A 15,127-nucleotide genomic window follows, 5' to 3' on the forward strand; every position below is an offset into this window, starting at 1 on the left:
ATGGGGCAGGCTGGGAGCTGGACCTGCACAAAACCTGACTGCAGCTGCAGCAGTTACAAATGGCACGGTCTCCTCTGAATCTGGACTGAACCTGAGCAACTGGAGCGAGAACCCTGGCAGCAAAGGTGGGCAACAGCCAACACCCCCACAGGCAACACAGCACACCCCCCCCAGCAGCCCTGGGATGTGCCCTCATTTGGGCGTCCCAGTTCCACAGGAGCAGGTTGAAGAGCTCCTGCAGCTCCGACCGGCTCCAGCTGCTCAGCAGAGACCCTTCACACGCAGTTCTCGCTCTTCTCCTTCAGCTGCTCCAGCGCTGCCCCCAACAGCCCCCTCCCTGGGCATCCCACCAACAGCCCCCCAGCTCCCCGGGCCACCTCTGGAGAGCACGACTCCCACCTCCTCCCAAAGGGCAACTGCACAGCTCACGAGAAGGGTCAGACACACGGGTTTAGCCCTGCGCCTTAGCCACGACACCACGAGCCCACGCAATCAGTCCCGGTGGCACATCCTGCATTTCCAACCATTACACGCAGAATAAAGCAAGCTAACATGAAACCAGGGCACATTTAGATATCTGCTCCTTGGGAACGGGGCTGGAAGGGAAGCCCGATGCAGCTGAGGCCCTCAAGCACAGCCGTAACACAAATAACAACCACCACCACTGCAATCGGAATGAGAAATCCAGAAGGCCTACAAATCACAAACAATACAGCATAATGTTATTGTGTACAGCATCCTTCATACACACTGCATCCCAGAGTGCTTTACAGAATTAAATAATACAAGACAGCAAAGAGTACAAAGGATAAATTACCGAAAGGAGGGCTGTGAATAAATTAAAGCCTTCAGTCACATGCCTGACAACAGAAGGAAGATAAATGTGGGGACAAAGCAAGCTGGAAAGCTGACGAGACAGGACAGTACTGAGGGGCCACGTCAAACAAGAGGAGCAGAGCAGGACAGGCTGTAGGCTAGAAGCTCATTCCGGATGGTGGAGGTGCTCCGCACACTGCAGGGGTCTTTCCCAAGTGCTTGGCACCGTCCGTCTGTGCTTGGTGGGTCCATCATCCACGTGGCTCGCAGCCGAGGAACTCCAGCTCACGGCCACTGCACAGAGGCAGCCATGGCCTCCATGCCTTTGTGTCCCATGGCCGGGGGGGACCAGCTGCAGCTGAGAGTGCCTTCTGAGGGACACCTACCCACGCAGCCTGGCAGCTCTGTCTCTGACGGAGGCACATACAAAGGCATTTCTACGCTGTTTGAAGTGTTATACAGTACCAGATCACATTCCCTAGCTCACTCCCTTTCAGACAGACAGGGGGATGAGAGAGAAAAATACAACAGCACTTGCTTGTAGTTAAGGAAAAACGTTCAAAAATCTAAGTTTCATCTGCGCACATGCACGATCTAGCATGTTCTGCAGCTACGTGGCTGGCTTCCTCCCCTCTCTTTGCATCTAGAGGTGATGGGGACCTGCCACACAAAGCCAGGTACAAGCTTAGCCGTCACTGAACCAGCTGCCAGGGACTTCCTAGCCTTCCTGCATTTTCTGCCCCAACTCCCAGCTGGAAACAGAGCCTCTACAGGCGCGTAGCCAACTCCAGAAGGGACAGTGACACTGTCTTAGCACGTACTGCAGCTTCACATCCACTCTGCTCTCGCTCACTGCAAAGGGAAAGGAGATGTCTGTCCACTCTGACTCGTACACACCAGTCCAATGTACTGCTGGGGGAGGAACAGAAACCGGGATGACAACACCTAATATCTTCCCAGTAGCATAATTGATGCATTTGCATAACTGCTTCCATTGTTCTCCCACACCACCTGACCTCGAACATGTCCTGTTCTTCCATCCCACTTTTGAATACTGTTGGAGTTCAAGACGGTACTTCACTCTCCATACGCCTTCCCTGCTTCTCGGGTAAGCACATGCCTGTTTTGTTCACACTCGTGTCATTGCTGCATAAACAAAGATGACTGCAAAAAATAGCTATGCAGAAAAACCCAGTTAGTGATGGGAGACATCGCTGAGCCTGGGAACATCTGACAGCGGCTGCCTGCATGGCCGGAGGGCAGGAGGCTGGTAGGGGAGTGCTCTGCCTCATGGCACCAGTAACCTTTTCTTATGCTGCTAATTGTTTTGCTGCTAAGGTTGTCTTCTGTCACTTCTGAATTGTCTGCGGAGGACTGACCGCCCATACCCTGTGGCAGGGCACAAACCAAACCAGAAATCTGATCCCTTTGTCACCACTGCTACGCACAGAGCTGCCACCTTCTCAGCGCTGCGCCGGGGCAAAGGAGACAAAGCTCCGAGTGTTGCCTGTGTTTGCCACGAAAGCAGGGCTGAGCCGGCTTCTACACACTGGGATTTTGGAGGTGGCCAGTCCGGGTGGGTCTGTAGCTCTCCATCTGGAGGCTCTGGAGCACTAGCCTAGCACTAGAGCTGGAGGCTGAGGGGGCACAAGGATGTCCATCTGCCCCCCCAAAAGCCACAGCCATAACCCACTCAGAGCTGCAGATCAACCTGCTCCACACTGCTCCACACAACGACAGACCTCCCCTCCCAAGAGCTTATGGCTAACTCTGCAGCTAGAACGAGAAACTATCCGCTACGCGCAGTTTACATCACTTTGTGCAGCACCATCTTTACCAACCAAAGTCTGTGCTGACCATCACAAACCTCTCCACCTCAGGTAGTCCAGCTTCGTATTCATCCGTCCCCAAGTCCAGCAGCGCTTCTCACCTGGGAAGATGTAGCAATTAATCCCTGGGTCCTCCAGGTACCCGGAGATAGGACACGCGCTCTTTCCTCCTAAAGCTGGCTGGTGCTCCATATCTGGAGCTGCAGTCCCCAGCTCTGATTGGGATGCGGACCTTGTAATCCGTTTTCCTCTCCTCCTGCTGGCACTGCCTGTTGGTTTGGATGTTACAAGTGACTGTTTAATTTAGACAGCTTTCTTGGTGCTCATCTTTCTCGTGAATGCATTTCTCAAGCAGTTTGCTTCACTTCTCCCCCCGAATGCAACAAGGAGCACATTTTACGCCGTGTGTTTTGTTAATAGGGAGCTTTTCAAACACTGTGTGAAAAGCTTTTTGTTGTGTTTGGTTTTTCCTCCTCTCCCTTTTGTGCTGAAGCAGGTTGTAGTTCTTGCTGTGCTGTTAGAGTCTATAAAATGCCCATGTCCAACACCTGTCTCCGGATTTGGTGAATGCCAGACAAGAATATCTTTGAGAACCTTAAATCCCAAGCAACATCTTCCCAGTGCTGATAAAGCCTGGAACGCACACAATCAGAGCACAGGCTCCCACCGCAGAGAGAAAAACAAAAGGCTCCCATACAAACAGCCTCACGTACACAGACAGTCTATCACTGTATTACCTCATACAATGGCTCAGATGAGAAAAATTGCACTACGCCCAGGAAACGTACAGCTAAAGCCAAAAAGCCAACTGGAAACTTAATTCTTTCTGAAAAATAGTGGTTCCATCTTTTGTTAGGCAACAAACAAAGGTGGAATAAAATAAGAAGCACCGGTCCTTTAGAAAGGCATTTCCTGCCCGTACCATGGTGGGTTTTCACGTTCCCCCTGAGGATGCGTGTCCCTCTGAGCAGCCACAAGCTGGGGCTGATCACCCAGAGAGACGGGATGCTCTTCAGGCACCCTGTGCCCCACCCGGGCAAGCGGCTGCCAGGGGCTTTACATCCACATGCAGCTGGGAGAGGGGCAGCGAGCAGTGCCTCGGGGATGCCTCCCAAGAACAGAGGAGTCGGATGCCCCTTCATTCCTCATGTCTTCGTAACAGGTCACTTTGCGACCCAGCCCGGCTCATCTGGAAGGGATTTGTTCTCGACACCAAGTGGCCACATCCTTGTGGGACAAGCGGATCACCAGGAGGGCCGGGGAGCGCCAGGCTGAAACGTGCCTCCAGCAGCTGCTGCAGGCTGGATGGCGCAGCAGGAGCCGCACAGCCCTGCTTGTGCTGGCCTGGGGATGAAAACAAAGAGCCAAGGGCATCTCCTTTCCCATTTGGCTAAAAATACTTCCCAAACCTTGTTATTGGCAGCCTGGTGTCAGCAGGACCTGGAAACGCTGACAGAGCTGATTTTTGCTCTGCTGTCTCTGGCAATCCTTGTTCTTTCCTGCCTCAAGGGGAGAGCGCGTCTCATTGTGACAGAAGGTTGTGGCTCTCCCCTATTTACAGCGCAGAGCCAACACACAGACCAGAGTCCAGGAGACAGCAGCCACCGCAGAAACACAGCCATGTCTTTGCTCCCACCTCTAGCAGACAAGGATCAGGAAGTTAAAGGGATCCACAGAACTGCAGCGACTTGAAAGCGTTCACACCAACTTCAAGGAGCCGAAGATCAAATACCGGTCATGCTGTCAGGACCAGTTGCTCTCTAATGTACCCAAGGTGAAGTACAAGTGCTGGCTTCTTGTGACCGTACTTTGGAGTAGCACACTTCAAGTGCGAGGTGACTTACTGCCGTCTCCTGCTGACGGGTTAGTGTCACATCCTGGCAGGGTGCTGCAGGATGCTTGCATTAATGTTTGTGCACCGCTTTGAAGCTGTGAACAGCTGCCTACATGGCAAAGTATTATATTAAATTACCTGGCTGGCCAGAGGACAGGAAAGCAGGGGAGATCCAACAGCACCTTCCTCCTGCATTGGTGCCACATCGGCGCGACCGATACAAACCTGCATCTCCAGTCGGTGCAGGTTAAAACGGCAGGGAAGGCTCACCTACCCCCACTCCCCAGGCAAGCGCCAAGGGAGCATCACAAAGGGACGGAGCTGCCACCGCGCACGACAGCAGGCGCTGCAAGAACGCAGGGGAGTGGAGAGATGGACGGATAGAGACCAAATGCCCCAGGGGAGCATGGGGGACGCAGGATGAGCTACCTGCCCGGGGATAGCTGGAGGGAGGACACATATTTGGATGCATCAAGCCTGACAAGGGAAAACACGCGGCAATTCCCAAGCTGCAGCAGATGCCTGGGAGTCCTGTTGGCTGGGCCCTCGTGCCTGAGCACGAGTCATTGCCTTGTCTGGCACTAAGTTTGCTATAAGAGAGACATAACAAAGTTTGGGCTCTAACCCTCTTGCTCCTGCTGAGTACTCGAATCTGCTTCTCTCTGCTCCAAGTCCCCATCACCTTCTGCACAGCAGTAGAAAGCCTCCCTCCTCTGCTTTCTTTTGTTCTGTCTGCAAACAATGCAACAAGCTCCACGGGGAAGCAGCACAAAGAACAAGAAAAAAAAAATGAGAATACGAATAGTTCTGTCCCCAAGGCCCCTTTCCTACAATTACAGATCAGAAAATAAAATCTATGTTCTGCAGCACTGCTAGAAACAGTCGAGTGAAAAAGCACACGCACACACATACACGCATGTAGAAGGACTGCCTGCATCTGAAGAGTGCAAGCTAACAGCCACGTGCTCAGGGTGGGCCACAAAGAAATCAGATGTGTAGCCCGAAAGGAGAAGGTAGCCACATGACAAAGTGAGCAGAGGAACTTCGAGAATATATCCAACAGCCAGCACCGACTAGTGCAAGCGGTGCAATGCTCGCATAGATAGCTCCTGGCACGCCAAGGCTGATTTCATTCACGTTCACCCCAAAGACAACTTTCAGCATCCAGCTTTGTGACATGACACTCTCTGCTAGCTGCCAGGCATCTGTAGATGGCAGCTTTCCACGTGTAAATTCTTTTTCTGAGCTTTCTAAACGTCTCAATCTTAATTTCCATCAAGATAGCTCTCACCCCACATTGAACCACTGCGTTCGCTATGGCTGCACAGCACCGGAGCTCAGCACCCCAAGCAGCCACAGGGACATCATCGAATGGGATCAATACCGTAACTGAGCCCTCGCTGGCCACGTCCTCCTCCAGCCCACATCCCTGACCCTGCTGCATCCCAGTTTATTGCTGCCTGCTGGGATGGGCTCGCTCCAGAGCTCTCAAATGCAAAGCCACCGCCGCTCATTTGAAGTGAGCGGCTGTGCACAAGGTGCCTGCAGCCCTGCCGTCACCTGGCACGAGAACACACATTTCAAGGAAATTTTCCACACATTGAGGATGTTTTCTGAACACCAGCTTTCCATCCCAACTGCTCGTGACTCAGGCCAGTTGGCAGAGCCAGAAAGCTGCTTTGTGCCTTAGGTAATAACAATTTAACAAGGTAACAATCTCTTTAGCCACAAATTAAATGGAAATGGGAAATGTCCTGTGCAGATAAGCTGCTGCCTGGATTATGTCCTCTGCCCAAATATAAACTCCTCTGATCTTTGGTCCCTGTGCACTCATGCACGCACACGCACAGCCAAGCTGTGGCTCTGCACCTCCCCAGTCCCACCTCATTTGTCATCCTTCGCCGCTGCCCTCCTGTCATTTCTGGTCGCTTGCCTGGCCTGTGTCAGGCACCATTGCAGACGCCTCACTGTCAGCAGCAAGGACATGCAAGCATCGCCCAGCCACCTTCCCCGACACTCCCTTGCCACTCACAAACCCATCACTTGCTGGTGATGTATCTGTCACCTGTGAGATGGCTTCTCTTGCTTGCCTGTTGCTTGTGCACAGGCTGCCGCTCACCTGCCACTGCCTGTCCCACGGGACACACTCACACGCTTGGCCACGCGTGCAGCACTTGTCACCTCCGCTGCATGGCCTCTCCTCCTCCGCCATCACCTCCCCTCTGCCCCAGCCATGGCCACGAGCTCCCCCCAGGCCACGTGTGTCCCTTGCAGGTGACCCCACGCCCACCATTGAAAGGAAGGATGATGATTGAGGTTTAGGCGGCTGCTTTACCGGACAGGATGGTTCGCTGTGTCCGGGTCAAGGGCGGTGACAATCCCCACGACAGAACCAACGTGTGCATCCTCCTGGACCTCCATCAGGTTGGAGGGGGGCCGGAATTCAGGGGGCTCATCGACGTCCAGCACCGAGACCCGCACAATCGTCTGGTCCCGGAAGGTACCCAGGTCCACGAACCGCGGGTCCACAAACTTGTTGAGGGCCTCCACCACGACAGTATGCACTTTTTTTGACTCGTAGTCGAGAGGCTGAGACAACAGGAGAGGGTTAGCCATACCCAGCCTGAGGAGCCCCTCTGCTGCCCCTTCCTTCACTGGAGACATCAGGGATGCCACTAAAGCCACCTGCTCCCCAGGCAGCACCTCCACGGGAGGCTGGGACCTCTCATGCCCGTGCTCTGCCCTCCAGCTGGCAGCACCCACACTGGGGGGGGGCAGGAGGAAGAGGAAGCCTCCAGCCCACTCCCCCCAGGAGCCCCAACAGGGTGTCCAGGCTATGCAGGGCACGGGCAGCTGGGATTCACTGGGAAGACGGCAGACTGTGTGCTGCAACTGAGCAGGTTTTGACCATTAATCACCCTGCTATTATTTCTACAGGGGAGGCGAGCAGAATGCAGCAGCCTTGGTGAGCAATCATTCTTTCTTGCCTGCCTCAAGCATTTGCTTGATTGTTTTTGCCACCAAAAGCAGATACAGTCAAAGTGCTGTTGGTCAGGTATAGGAATTAGGTGGGGATATTTCTCCCCGAGCAGGTGCTATCAATAACAGCTGTAAGAACTCGTCTCCGTAGCCCTACGCATGGCTTCCCCTCTGCACGGCTCGCTGCTTCGCTGCCGCCCAGGGAGCCCTGTGCAGGCTCCAGCGGGCACTGAGCTGCTGCTCCTTTCCAGCCTTTCCTCCCAGACACAGCGTTTTGCCATCCTGGCAGAACAGAGGCAGGGTCCCTCCCTGCACCTGCAGGCACAGAAACGCAACTGCTACTGCTCAGAGGAGCATTTATTTCAACTCAAATGCAGCAGCAGGAGTCCCCAAAGGAAAGGGCCCTCCTAGAGATCTGTGCCCTCCCTACCCAACCAGTTTTCCTCATCTCTCACCTTCTGCACTGAGATGACAGCCTCCTGGGTATTACTGTCCGTGGTGACTTTGAACATCTCCACCCCTTCCTCATCCTTCACCTGATAGGTCATGTCCGTGTTCTCCCCGACGTCAGAGTCCTCTGCCTTCACCCTGCCGATGGCAGTGCCCACGGGGGCAGTTTCAACAATGCTGAACTGATACATCTCTGGAGGAGAAAAAGGTACTGTGGTCACTGCTTCTCCCTTTGAACTCCCTCCATCCTGATACAGCCCTTCCCATACCTCCCTGGGAGCACCCTTGGGCTACCAGGGCTGCCCAAACTCTACCAGTGTCTATAGTCCAGAATGCCCTACCAGGAGAAACACAAACCCCAGCCAAAAATGAGGGCTGAGGGAAGACAATTGGGGAGCGCTGATGTTTCAAGGTGCCGGGTGAAGTAAGGGCTGATTTCTCTGTATGGACGCTGCCCCGCAATCAGTCTTCTCTGATTCTTTGCAAACTTGACCATTTCTGATTTCTAGGAGCTGCAGCTAAAGAGCTGAGCCTCCTGCAGCTGCAGCACCCTTTCTGGTCTGCCAGCCACGCGCTGCTGGTCTCTGCAGCTGGTGTGCACTGTAGAGACTGCACAGCCTGCTCTTCCCAGCAGCATCGTCCTTTGGGGAGGAGAAGACACGAGCTTGAGCCACGGGCCACTAGCAGCGTTGTGGAAAACAGAGCTGTGCTGTGTCCAGGCTGCTGTCTATGAGCTGGGTGGCTTCGTGGTGGGGCAGAGCATGCCAAGCTCTGACGTGGCAGCCAGGAGTGGCCAGGCCAGCAGCTGAGTCCCTGCCCAAGCCCCTGGGAGGCAGCAGCACAACAGACCAGGCTGCCTTCTCCTCCAGCACTGCTCAGAGAGGGATCAGGAAAGGGCCCCACCACACAGCCCTCCTCACTCCCAGAACCAGGAGGAGGGATCTTGTCCGGGGCCCTGGAGAGGCTGAGACAAAGCCGTTGCCCCTCCATCACGCTGCCAGGCAGGGTCACATTCACCCAAGGAGCTGTGCGCGTTATGGTACCTTGGTGCTGCCTCCGTATGAGCAGCGGGGCTGGCTCACTCTGCAGACACCTGCCAGGCTGTGCTGGGAGCTGAGCTTCTGTCCCACCACCCGCAAGGGGCCAGGACCAGGACAAGAGCCAGCAGCTGCCCCCCGCTGCCGTCAGGACTTACTTTGAGGGAAGCGCGGTGGGTTGTCGTTGACATCGGTGACTACAATGGTGACTGTGGTGGATCCGGACAAGCCACCCAGCTGTCCCGCCATGTCCGTTGCACGGATCACCACCTCATACCGGTCCTGTGTCTCACGGTCGAGGTCAGCCACGGCTGTCCGGATCACCCCTGGGAACAGGCAGGAGAGCATGAGCACAGGCAGGTCACAGAGCACCCACAGAGTCACAGACAAGATGAGGCTGGAAGCGGCCGCTGGAGATGACCTCATCCAAGCCCCAGCCCTAAACAGGATCAGCTAGATTGCCCAGCCTCTCCACATGTGGCGGATGCTCCAATACTTCACCAATCTTCATGGCCCTTCCCTGGACTCACTCCAGTATGCCCGTGTCTCTCATATTTGGCAGTCCAGAACCAGACACAGCATTTGTGCCACCTCACCAGGGCTGAGTAGGAGGAATGGTCACCTCCCTTGACCACCGGCAATGCCCTTCCTAAGGCAGCTCTGGGTGCTGCCGGCTCCCTTTGCCCCAGGACCACCTTGCTGGCATCAACCACCAACATCTGCTGGGCCCTGGTGCAGAGGGAGCAAACCCTTCCGCAGCCTTCACATAATCAAAAGCTGGCTGAGGGGAGAAGAGGGCTCTGCAGAGAAGAACAAGACCGGGGGTTGTCAGCCAGGCAGAAGCATCCTGAAAATCCCAGGAATGGCCACAGGCCCAACCTGATACCACCAGGTCTCTGCAGCCAATTCGCAGGCGTGTTGCACGAAAGGTTCCCGACTGCTGCTTCTGCTGTGGGCTGCCGGTACCATTGACAGGGTTAACCCCCAGTTCAGAGGTTTGCTCTTCTCTAGGAGCCTGGCTGAGGGATTGGCGAGGGCCAGAGGCACAGGAGCGAGAGGACTCGCCCGGATGCAGGGGCCGCGCTAGGGCCAGCCTTGAGGTTTGCACAGAACAGCGGTGTAAGAGCCCAGGCTGAGTCACGAAACCCCTCTGGCACAAATCTGCAACAGCCCACTTATCCTTATCTGCTGGGGCAGGAGCCAGGCCTGCCACAGCATTCCCAACAGCATATCCCACAGTGCCAAGCTCTACTTCACAGGTGCCTGGTGGCCCAAGCACGCCTGGAGGGGCCCCCCCGTTTGATTTGGAGAACGAGGGGAGGGTTGCAGTGTATTTCCAAAAGTCTGTCTGCACAGCCCCCCTCATTTTCAAGCATCCCTCTAAGTTAAAGACACCAGAGATGATCTGCACGCTTTATGTCAGGGGCTGAGAATGCTCTAGAGACCATAAGGCTTAACAAAATGTATGGCACGTTAGTACTTTTTATGAAATGAAGTCTCTTAAAAAGTGTTTCTAAGTCATCTGGGCCTGGGGGAAATGACCAAACTAAAATATAAAGGAATGTAAAACAAGAAACAAAGAGTAGTAAAACCCAGAAAGCATCATGAATGGCAGAAGTTATGACTTCCCATGTCACACAGGAATGTTTTATTTACATGGAAACAAAGCAGAGAAGAAATATTTTGAGAATGAAAGAAAGAAATGGCTCTGCCCTGAGGTGGCACCAGGGGCACGCATGAGTGCATACATGGATACAAGGTCATTAACAGCACATTCCCAGTCCCGCTATACCAGCGATGCCCCAGAGCAGCTAGGAATCAGCTTAAAATCCCCTCCAGCTCCATTTCTTAACATTCTCACAGATTTAGACATTGTTTTCTGGTTTTGTAATTGTTCATTCTTCCAAGCTTTTCTGTTTAACTATTAGCTTTCCCTCCTCCTAGTGTGAACTGCAAAAATCCAGCTTTGCTTTGTTTCACCAGTAATCCTGCCTGGGGCGGGGGGAAGATGATGGAGGGGGGTTGCCTGGCTGTGTGGTGTGGGTCTCCAGCGAGGGGGGTCGGACCTGGAGGAGACAAGGAGCTTGTCCCGTGCCAAGCAAACAGCAGAGAATCATCCAGTTGCTCTCAGTGGCTTGCAATGGCAGAGCAGTGCAGCCATCCAGGCTCCAGGCGGACACTTCTGGGAAGGCTTCGGCACAACCTGAGGACAGTGGAGGGGACATCTGGGTGCCAGCAGGCTGCAAGGAGACAAGGTGTGGGTCCAGGGACATACCCCAAGGCTTCCAAGCATCAGTCCTCCACAGCCAGTGGGTTGCCACAGCTTCCACCTTCCTGACAGAGGCTGTGGGTGGATGGCTCACACCAAGGAGCCACTGGTGCTGTGGCCCAAAGGCAGTCAGAAACACCGCTGAGCTGGGAGGATGAAATACCGCCCCCCCCCCCCCCCCCCCCCCCCGCCAACCTTTGCATGACATTACAGGTGCAGCAGGAGCTGGCAACACTGTTCTGGAGACATTTAGCTCTCCTTGCTTTCTGAAAAGAGCAATTATTCCAATGATTATCACCGTTAGGATTTATTACAAAGACATAACGGCTGTTTCAGATCCTTGCTGCTCCACAGCTCTTGTGGACAGGCACAATTTCACACAGCTTCTCTTGTCCCTCTGTCATTTCGGTTCTGTGATTACCTGGACTCCCACTGCCTTCAGCCCCATCAATCGAGAGGAGGCTCTGTCTCACCCACCATCTCTCAAACACTTCCAGCATCTGCCTGTTTGCACGTGGGTAACTCTTAGCCCTTCTGTCGCTCCATCACCGAGGTCCACGCTCCTGGCTAGCATGCAGGTGAGATGCAGCACAGAGCACTGCAGAATTTCTGCCAGGGAGCATCCCGACCCCTCCGCGGGAAGACCCATTGATGGTGCCCAGGGTCTGCACTGGCATCCTCGTTCATCCTGGGTCTGTTCAGAGGAAGCTATTAGACCAGGAGTCCCACCCCACCTCATCCAAAGGGGCTGAGGAACACCGACAGGGAGCGATGAATGCATCTCCAGGCACACGTCCCAGCTTCCCATCCGAGAGCAGGCAGGACTGGCCTTGCACAGGCACCGTTTCCAAAGGGCTGCACGGGACTGGCCTCCGCCGGCCATGCTTCTAGCCCTCTCCTGCCTCTCCACTATGAATACAAAACCGCTATTTCTGGGCAAGCACTATCTCATTGAAATTTAAGCAATTCTGTTAATTAACAGGGTCTGAAGCATTTTATAATGAAAATGATTCATGTCAGCACAATAGTGATGAATTGGGATGAGAGGGAAAAAAGCTCATGCATTCACCAAAGCTGTAATGACTTAACTGAGCTGCTCGTAATGATATAGCTCATAATACGCCATGCAAGATGGGAGGAAAGTGCTCAGGCGCTTCCCAGAACAACTCCAAGGTCACCCATCCCAGCAGGGAGCAAGTCCAGGCCATTTGGCACGTGCAGGGCAGACAAACGGCCCCAGCCGGCTCCGATTCTTCTAGTGGCACGAGGCAGACAAAATCCTCATCTTTGACGGGGGAGCAGACTGTGAGCAGAAACCACCTCCTGCCAAGACGCATTGCTGCTTGTCCCGTCCATCCTGGAAAAGTGGGAGTCTGATGCAGACGAACTGCCCTTCCAAGAGCCCCAGCAGGACTGTCACCGAGAAAGCTGCTCCCCCTGGAGCTGCACGGGCCACACCGAGCTCCTACCCCAAATGTCAGGCTGGTTTTGCCTTTTAGGCTGAGGTACCGCGTACCATTTTCTTATCCTTGACAAATCAGGGTCTGCAAACATACTCCACACCAGTTCCTTCAATGTGGCACTTTGAGTGCTGCCATAAACACCCACCAGCAGCAAACTTGCATGGTCCCATCTCCTGGAGCCGGGACAGCCTCTGCTCCCAAAACCTGTCCCCCACGGACTCTGCAATGCAGCAGCAGGTGATGGCGGCAGGGCTGTTCTCAGGGTGCAGAGATCTCTGCTGCTGCATGTAGAACATGGAAAAATCCTCACTATCATCTCCCAAGGTTGATCTTTCCAGCCAGTAAAAGTGCCAAACTTTGTCCTTCCCAGACACTGCTAACAAAGCAAGAACCACCTCCAGCTCAGACTCATCTCCTGAGTTCTTGTCAGCATCTGTTATAGTTGAATAATGCAGACGCATGGTGGCATACCCTCTGGTACAAGGCACATGTGGCTTTCCAGCATGATCCAGATTAATCAGTATAATTACCAGGCAAGGGGACACTTACAGCATCACATAAATATCATCAAATCTGCTCAAACAGCAGACACTCTTTGGGCGATAAAAGGAAAGCAGGACAAAGCATTCAACAGGTAACTGCCTTCCAGGAACCCCATCATTACGGGCTTTGCTCTGCTCTTAGGTACTTCTAGCTCAATATCCACGTCCTCAGAGACCCTCTGGAAAAGGCACCTTCCAGCTGAGGGGAGTCAGGAGCAACTCGCTCCCTGCCACAAAGTGCAAAGCCAGCAAGTCGTGGAGTTATGTACATGGATGTATCCTCAGCAGGTCCCTGGTCCAACTAGAGCTCAAAGCCAGCAGTCTTCAAAGGCAAATGAGATTACTCAGGGCCACGTCCACTCAGATTTTGAGTACCTCCAAGGATGGAAATGCCACCTTCATGGCAACAAGTTTTCTTTTTCTCCCATTTGTGTCTTTTTACTGTGCACACCTGAAAAGAGTCTGGATCCGTCTTCTCTATCCCCTTCTATTTAGCTGGATAAAACAGATTCACTCCTTTCCAGCAGCTTGGTCAGTTAAAGCAAATAGATCTCGCCTCAGCCCAGGGGTGGCAAGGCATCTGCCAACTAGACTGCAGATTCCTTACCTGTGCCCACACCTGCCTGCAGGGTCATAGAAATACCAATATATCTGCCAAGACACAAGTGCTGCTTGAGTCACACATCCCAGGGGAGGTCAGCCCGCTGCAGGTGGGGTCTTAGCCCCAGGAACCAGCACTTCATCTCTCCTACATGCACAGCCCCCCTTCCTGTCCTTCAGCTCAGGACAATTTGGGAGGCAGAAGCTGAGCAAGGTGCTAGGCACAGGGTTCAGGAGGTTCACTGCTCTTCAGCAAATAAGGTACAGACCTGAGATCCAGAAAAGGAAACATTATGGTTGCATCAGCATAACCAAGCTCAAGTTAATTAGAAGGATGCAGTCACACAACTATTGTGGCTGAGGGATGCTGCAGCCAACAGATTTTTAACATGGTACCTTTCATAGCGGGTGGCCAAGTCCTTTTCAAACCAGCATGATCCCAGGGCAGCACCCGCAGAGACAGAGCTGCTGCCACTGCTCAGAGAGGAGCATCCAGCAGGGGCTCGCTCCTGGCTGGAATCAGCCTTGCCCACGCCAGCGCAGAGGCAGCAGTGCCCTGGAGGTAGGCAGTGAGCTCCGACAGATGGGCCAGCACGCTTACCCTTCCTTTGTCCCTTCTTTTAGCAGCTAAATCCCTCAGCATTTAATATTAATTCCCACTGCACGCTAGTAGATATACCCTAATTTCCTCAAGATGACCAAACATGCAATTGGGCCCCAGACCAACCAAAGTTCCTGCACCAGTGTCTGAAAAGGACTGTTGATATTCAGTCTTCCTAATAAGAGCAATCACCTTAAATAAGCGCGGCTTCTCTGCAGACTCTCATCACCCATGCTCAGAGTCCCTCGTCCCTGTACACAGCTCTGGCGAAGAGCTTCTGGGACGGGGCACAGACCTGCATAAACCCACGCACACACAAGAACAAGCACACACGGATATCCGCGTTCCCAGGCACTGAGGAGCATTTTTAACAAACTGGCAAGAGCTGCGGAGAAACATGTTCTGCCTCCCACCACCGCATCACACAGATCCAACAGTTCAACAGCCCGATTCAGCACGCAGCACGTTCCCAGCAACAACTCCTCTCCCAGTCTACCCCTGCTACCCCGGGACTAGGGCTGTGGTCGAGCTGCAAACAGGGCAAGGCTGACAGGTAAGGATGAAACAACTAATGACTGCACACAAATAACCACCAACTTCATCCCAGCAGGCCAGTATTTCTTGTCCTGCTCTCCCTGGCACAGCAGGTCAGTATTTCTTTCTCCCTGGCACAAGGACACCTAAGCCCTCACCAGCTACGTCTCCAA

General features: G+C 53.8%; 1 protein-coding gene across 3 annotated transcripts in view; it reads right to left on the reverse strand.

Annotated features, from left to right (window-relative positions):
* The window catches only part of CDH22 (cadherin 22), a 105,001-nt gene that overhangs the window by 41,887 nt on the left and 47,987 nt on the right, over positions 1–15,127 (reverse strand). For all 3 annotated transcript variants that reach the window (XM_054218850.1, XM_054218851.1, XM_054218849.1), the window contains exons 5-7: positions 9,104–9,271; positions 7,914–8,101; positions 6,815–7,068 (exon numbers count right to left, since the gene is read on the reverse strand). In XM_054218850.1, coding sequence (XP_054074825.1) covers positions 6,815–7,068; positions 7,914–8,101; positions 9,104–9,271 — 610 coding nt within the window. The remainder of the gene's footprint in view (positions 1–6,814; positions 7,069–7,913; positions 8,102–9,103; positions 9,272–15,127) is intronic.

This window comes from Rissa tridactyla, chromosome 12 (assembly GCF_028500815.1).
Source record: "Rissa tridactyla isolate bRisTri1 chromosome 12, bRisTri1.patW.cur.20221130, whole genome shotgun sequence".
NCBI lineage: Eukaryota > Metazoa > Chordata > Aves > Charadriiformes > Laridae > Rissa > Rissa tridactyla.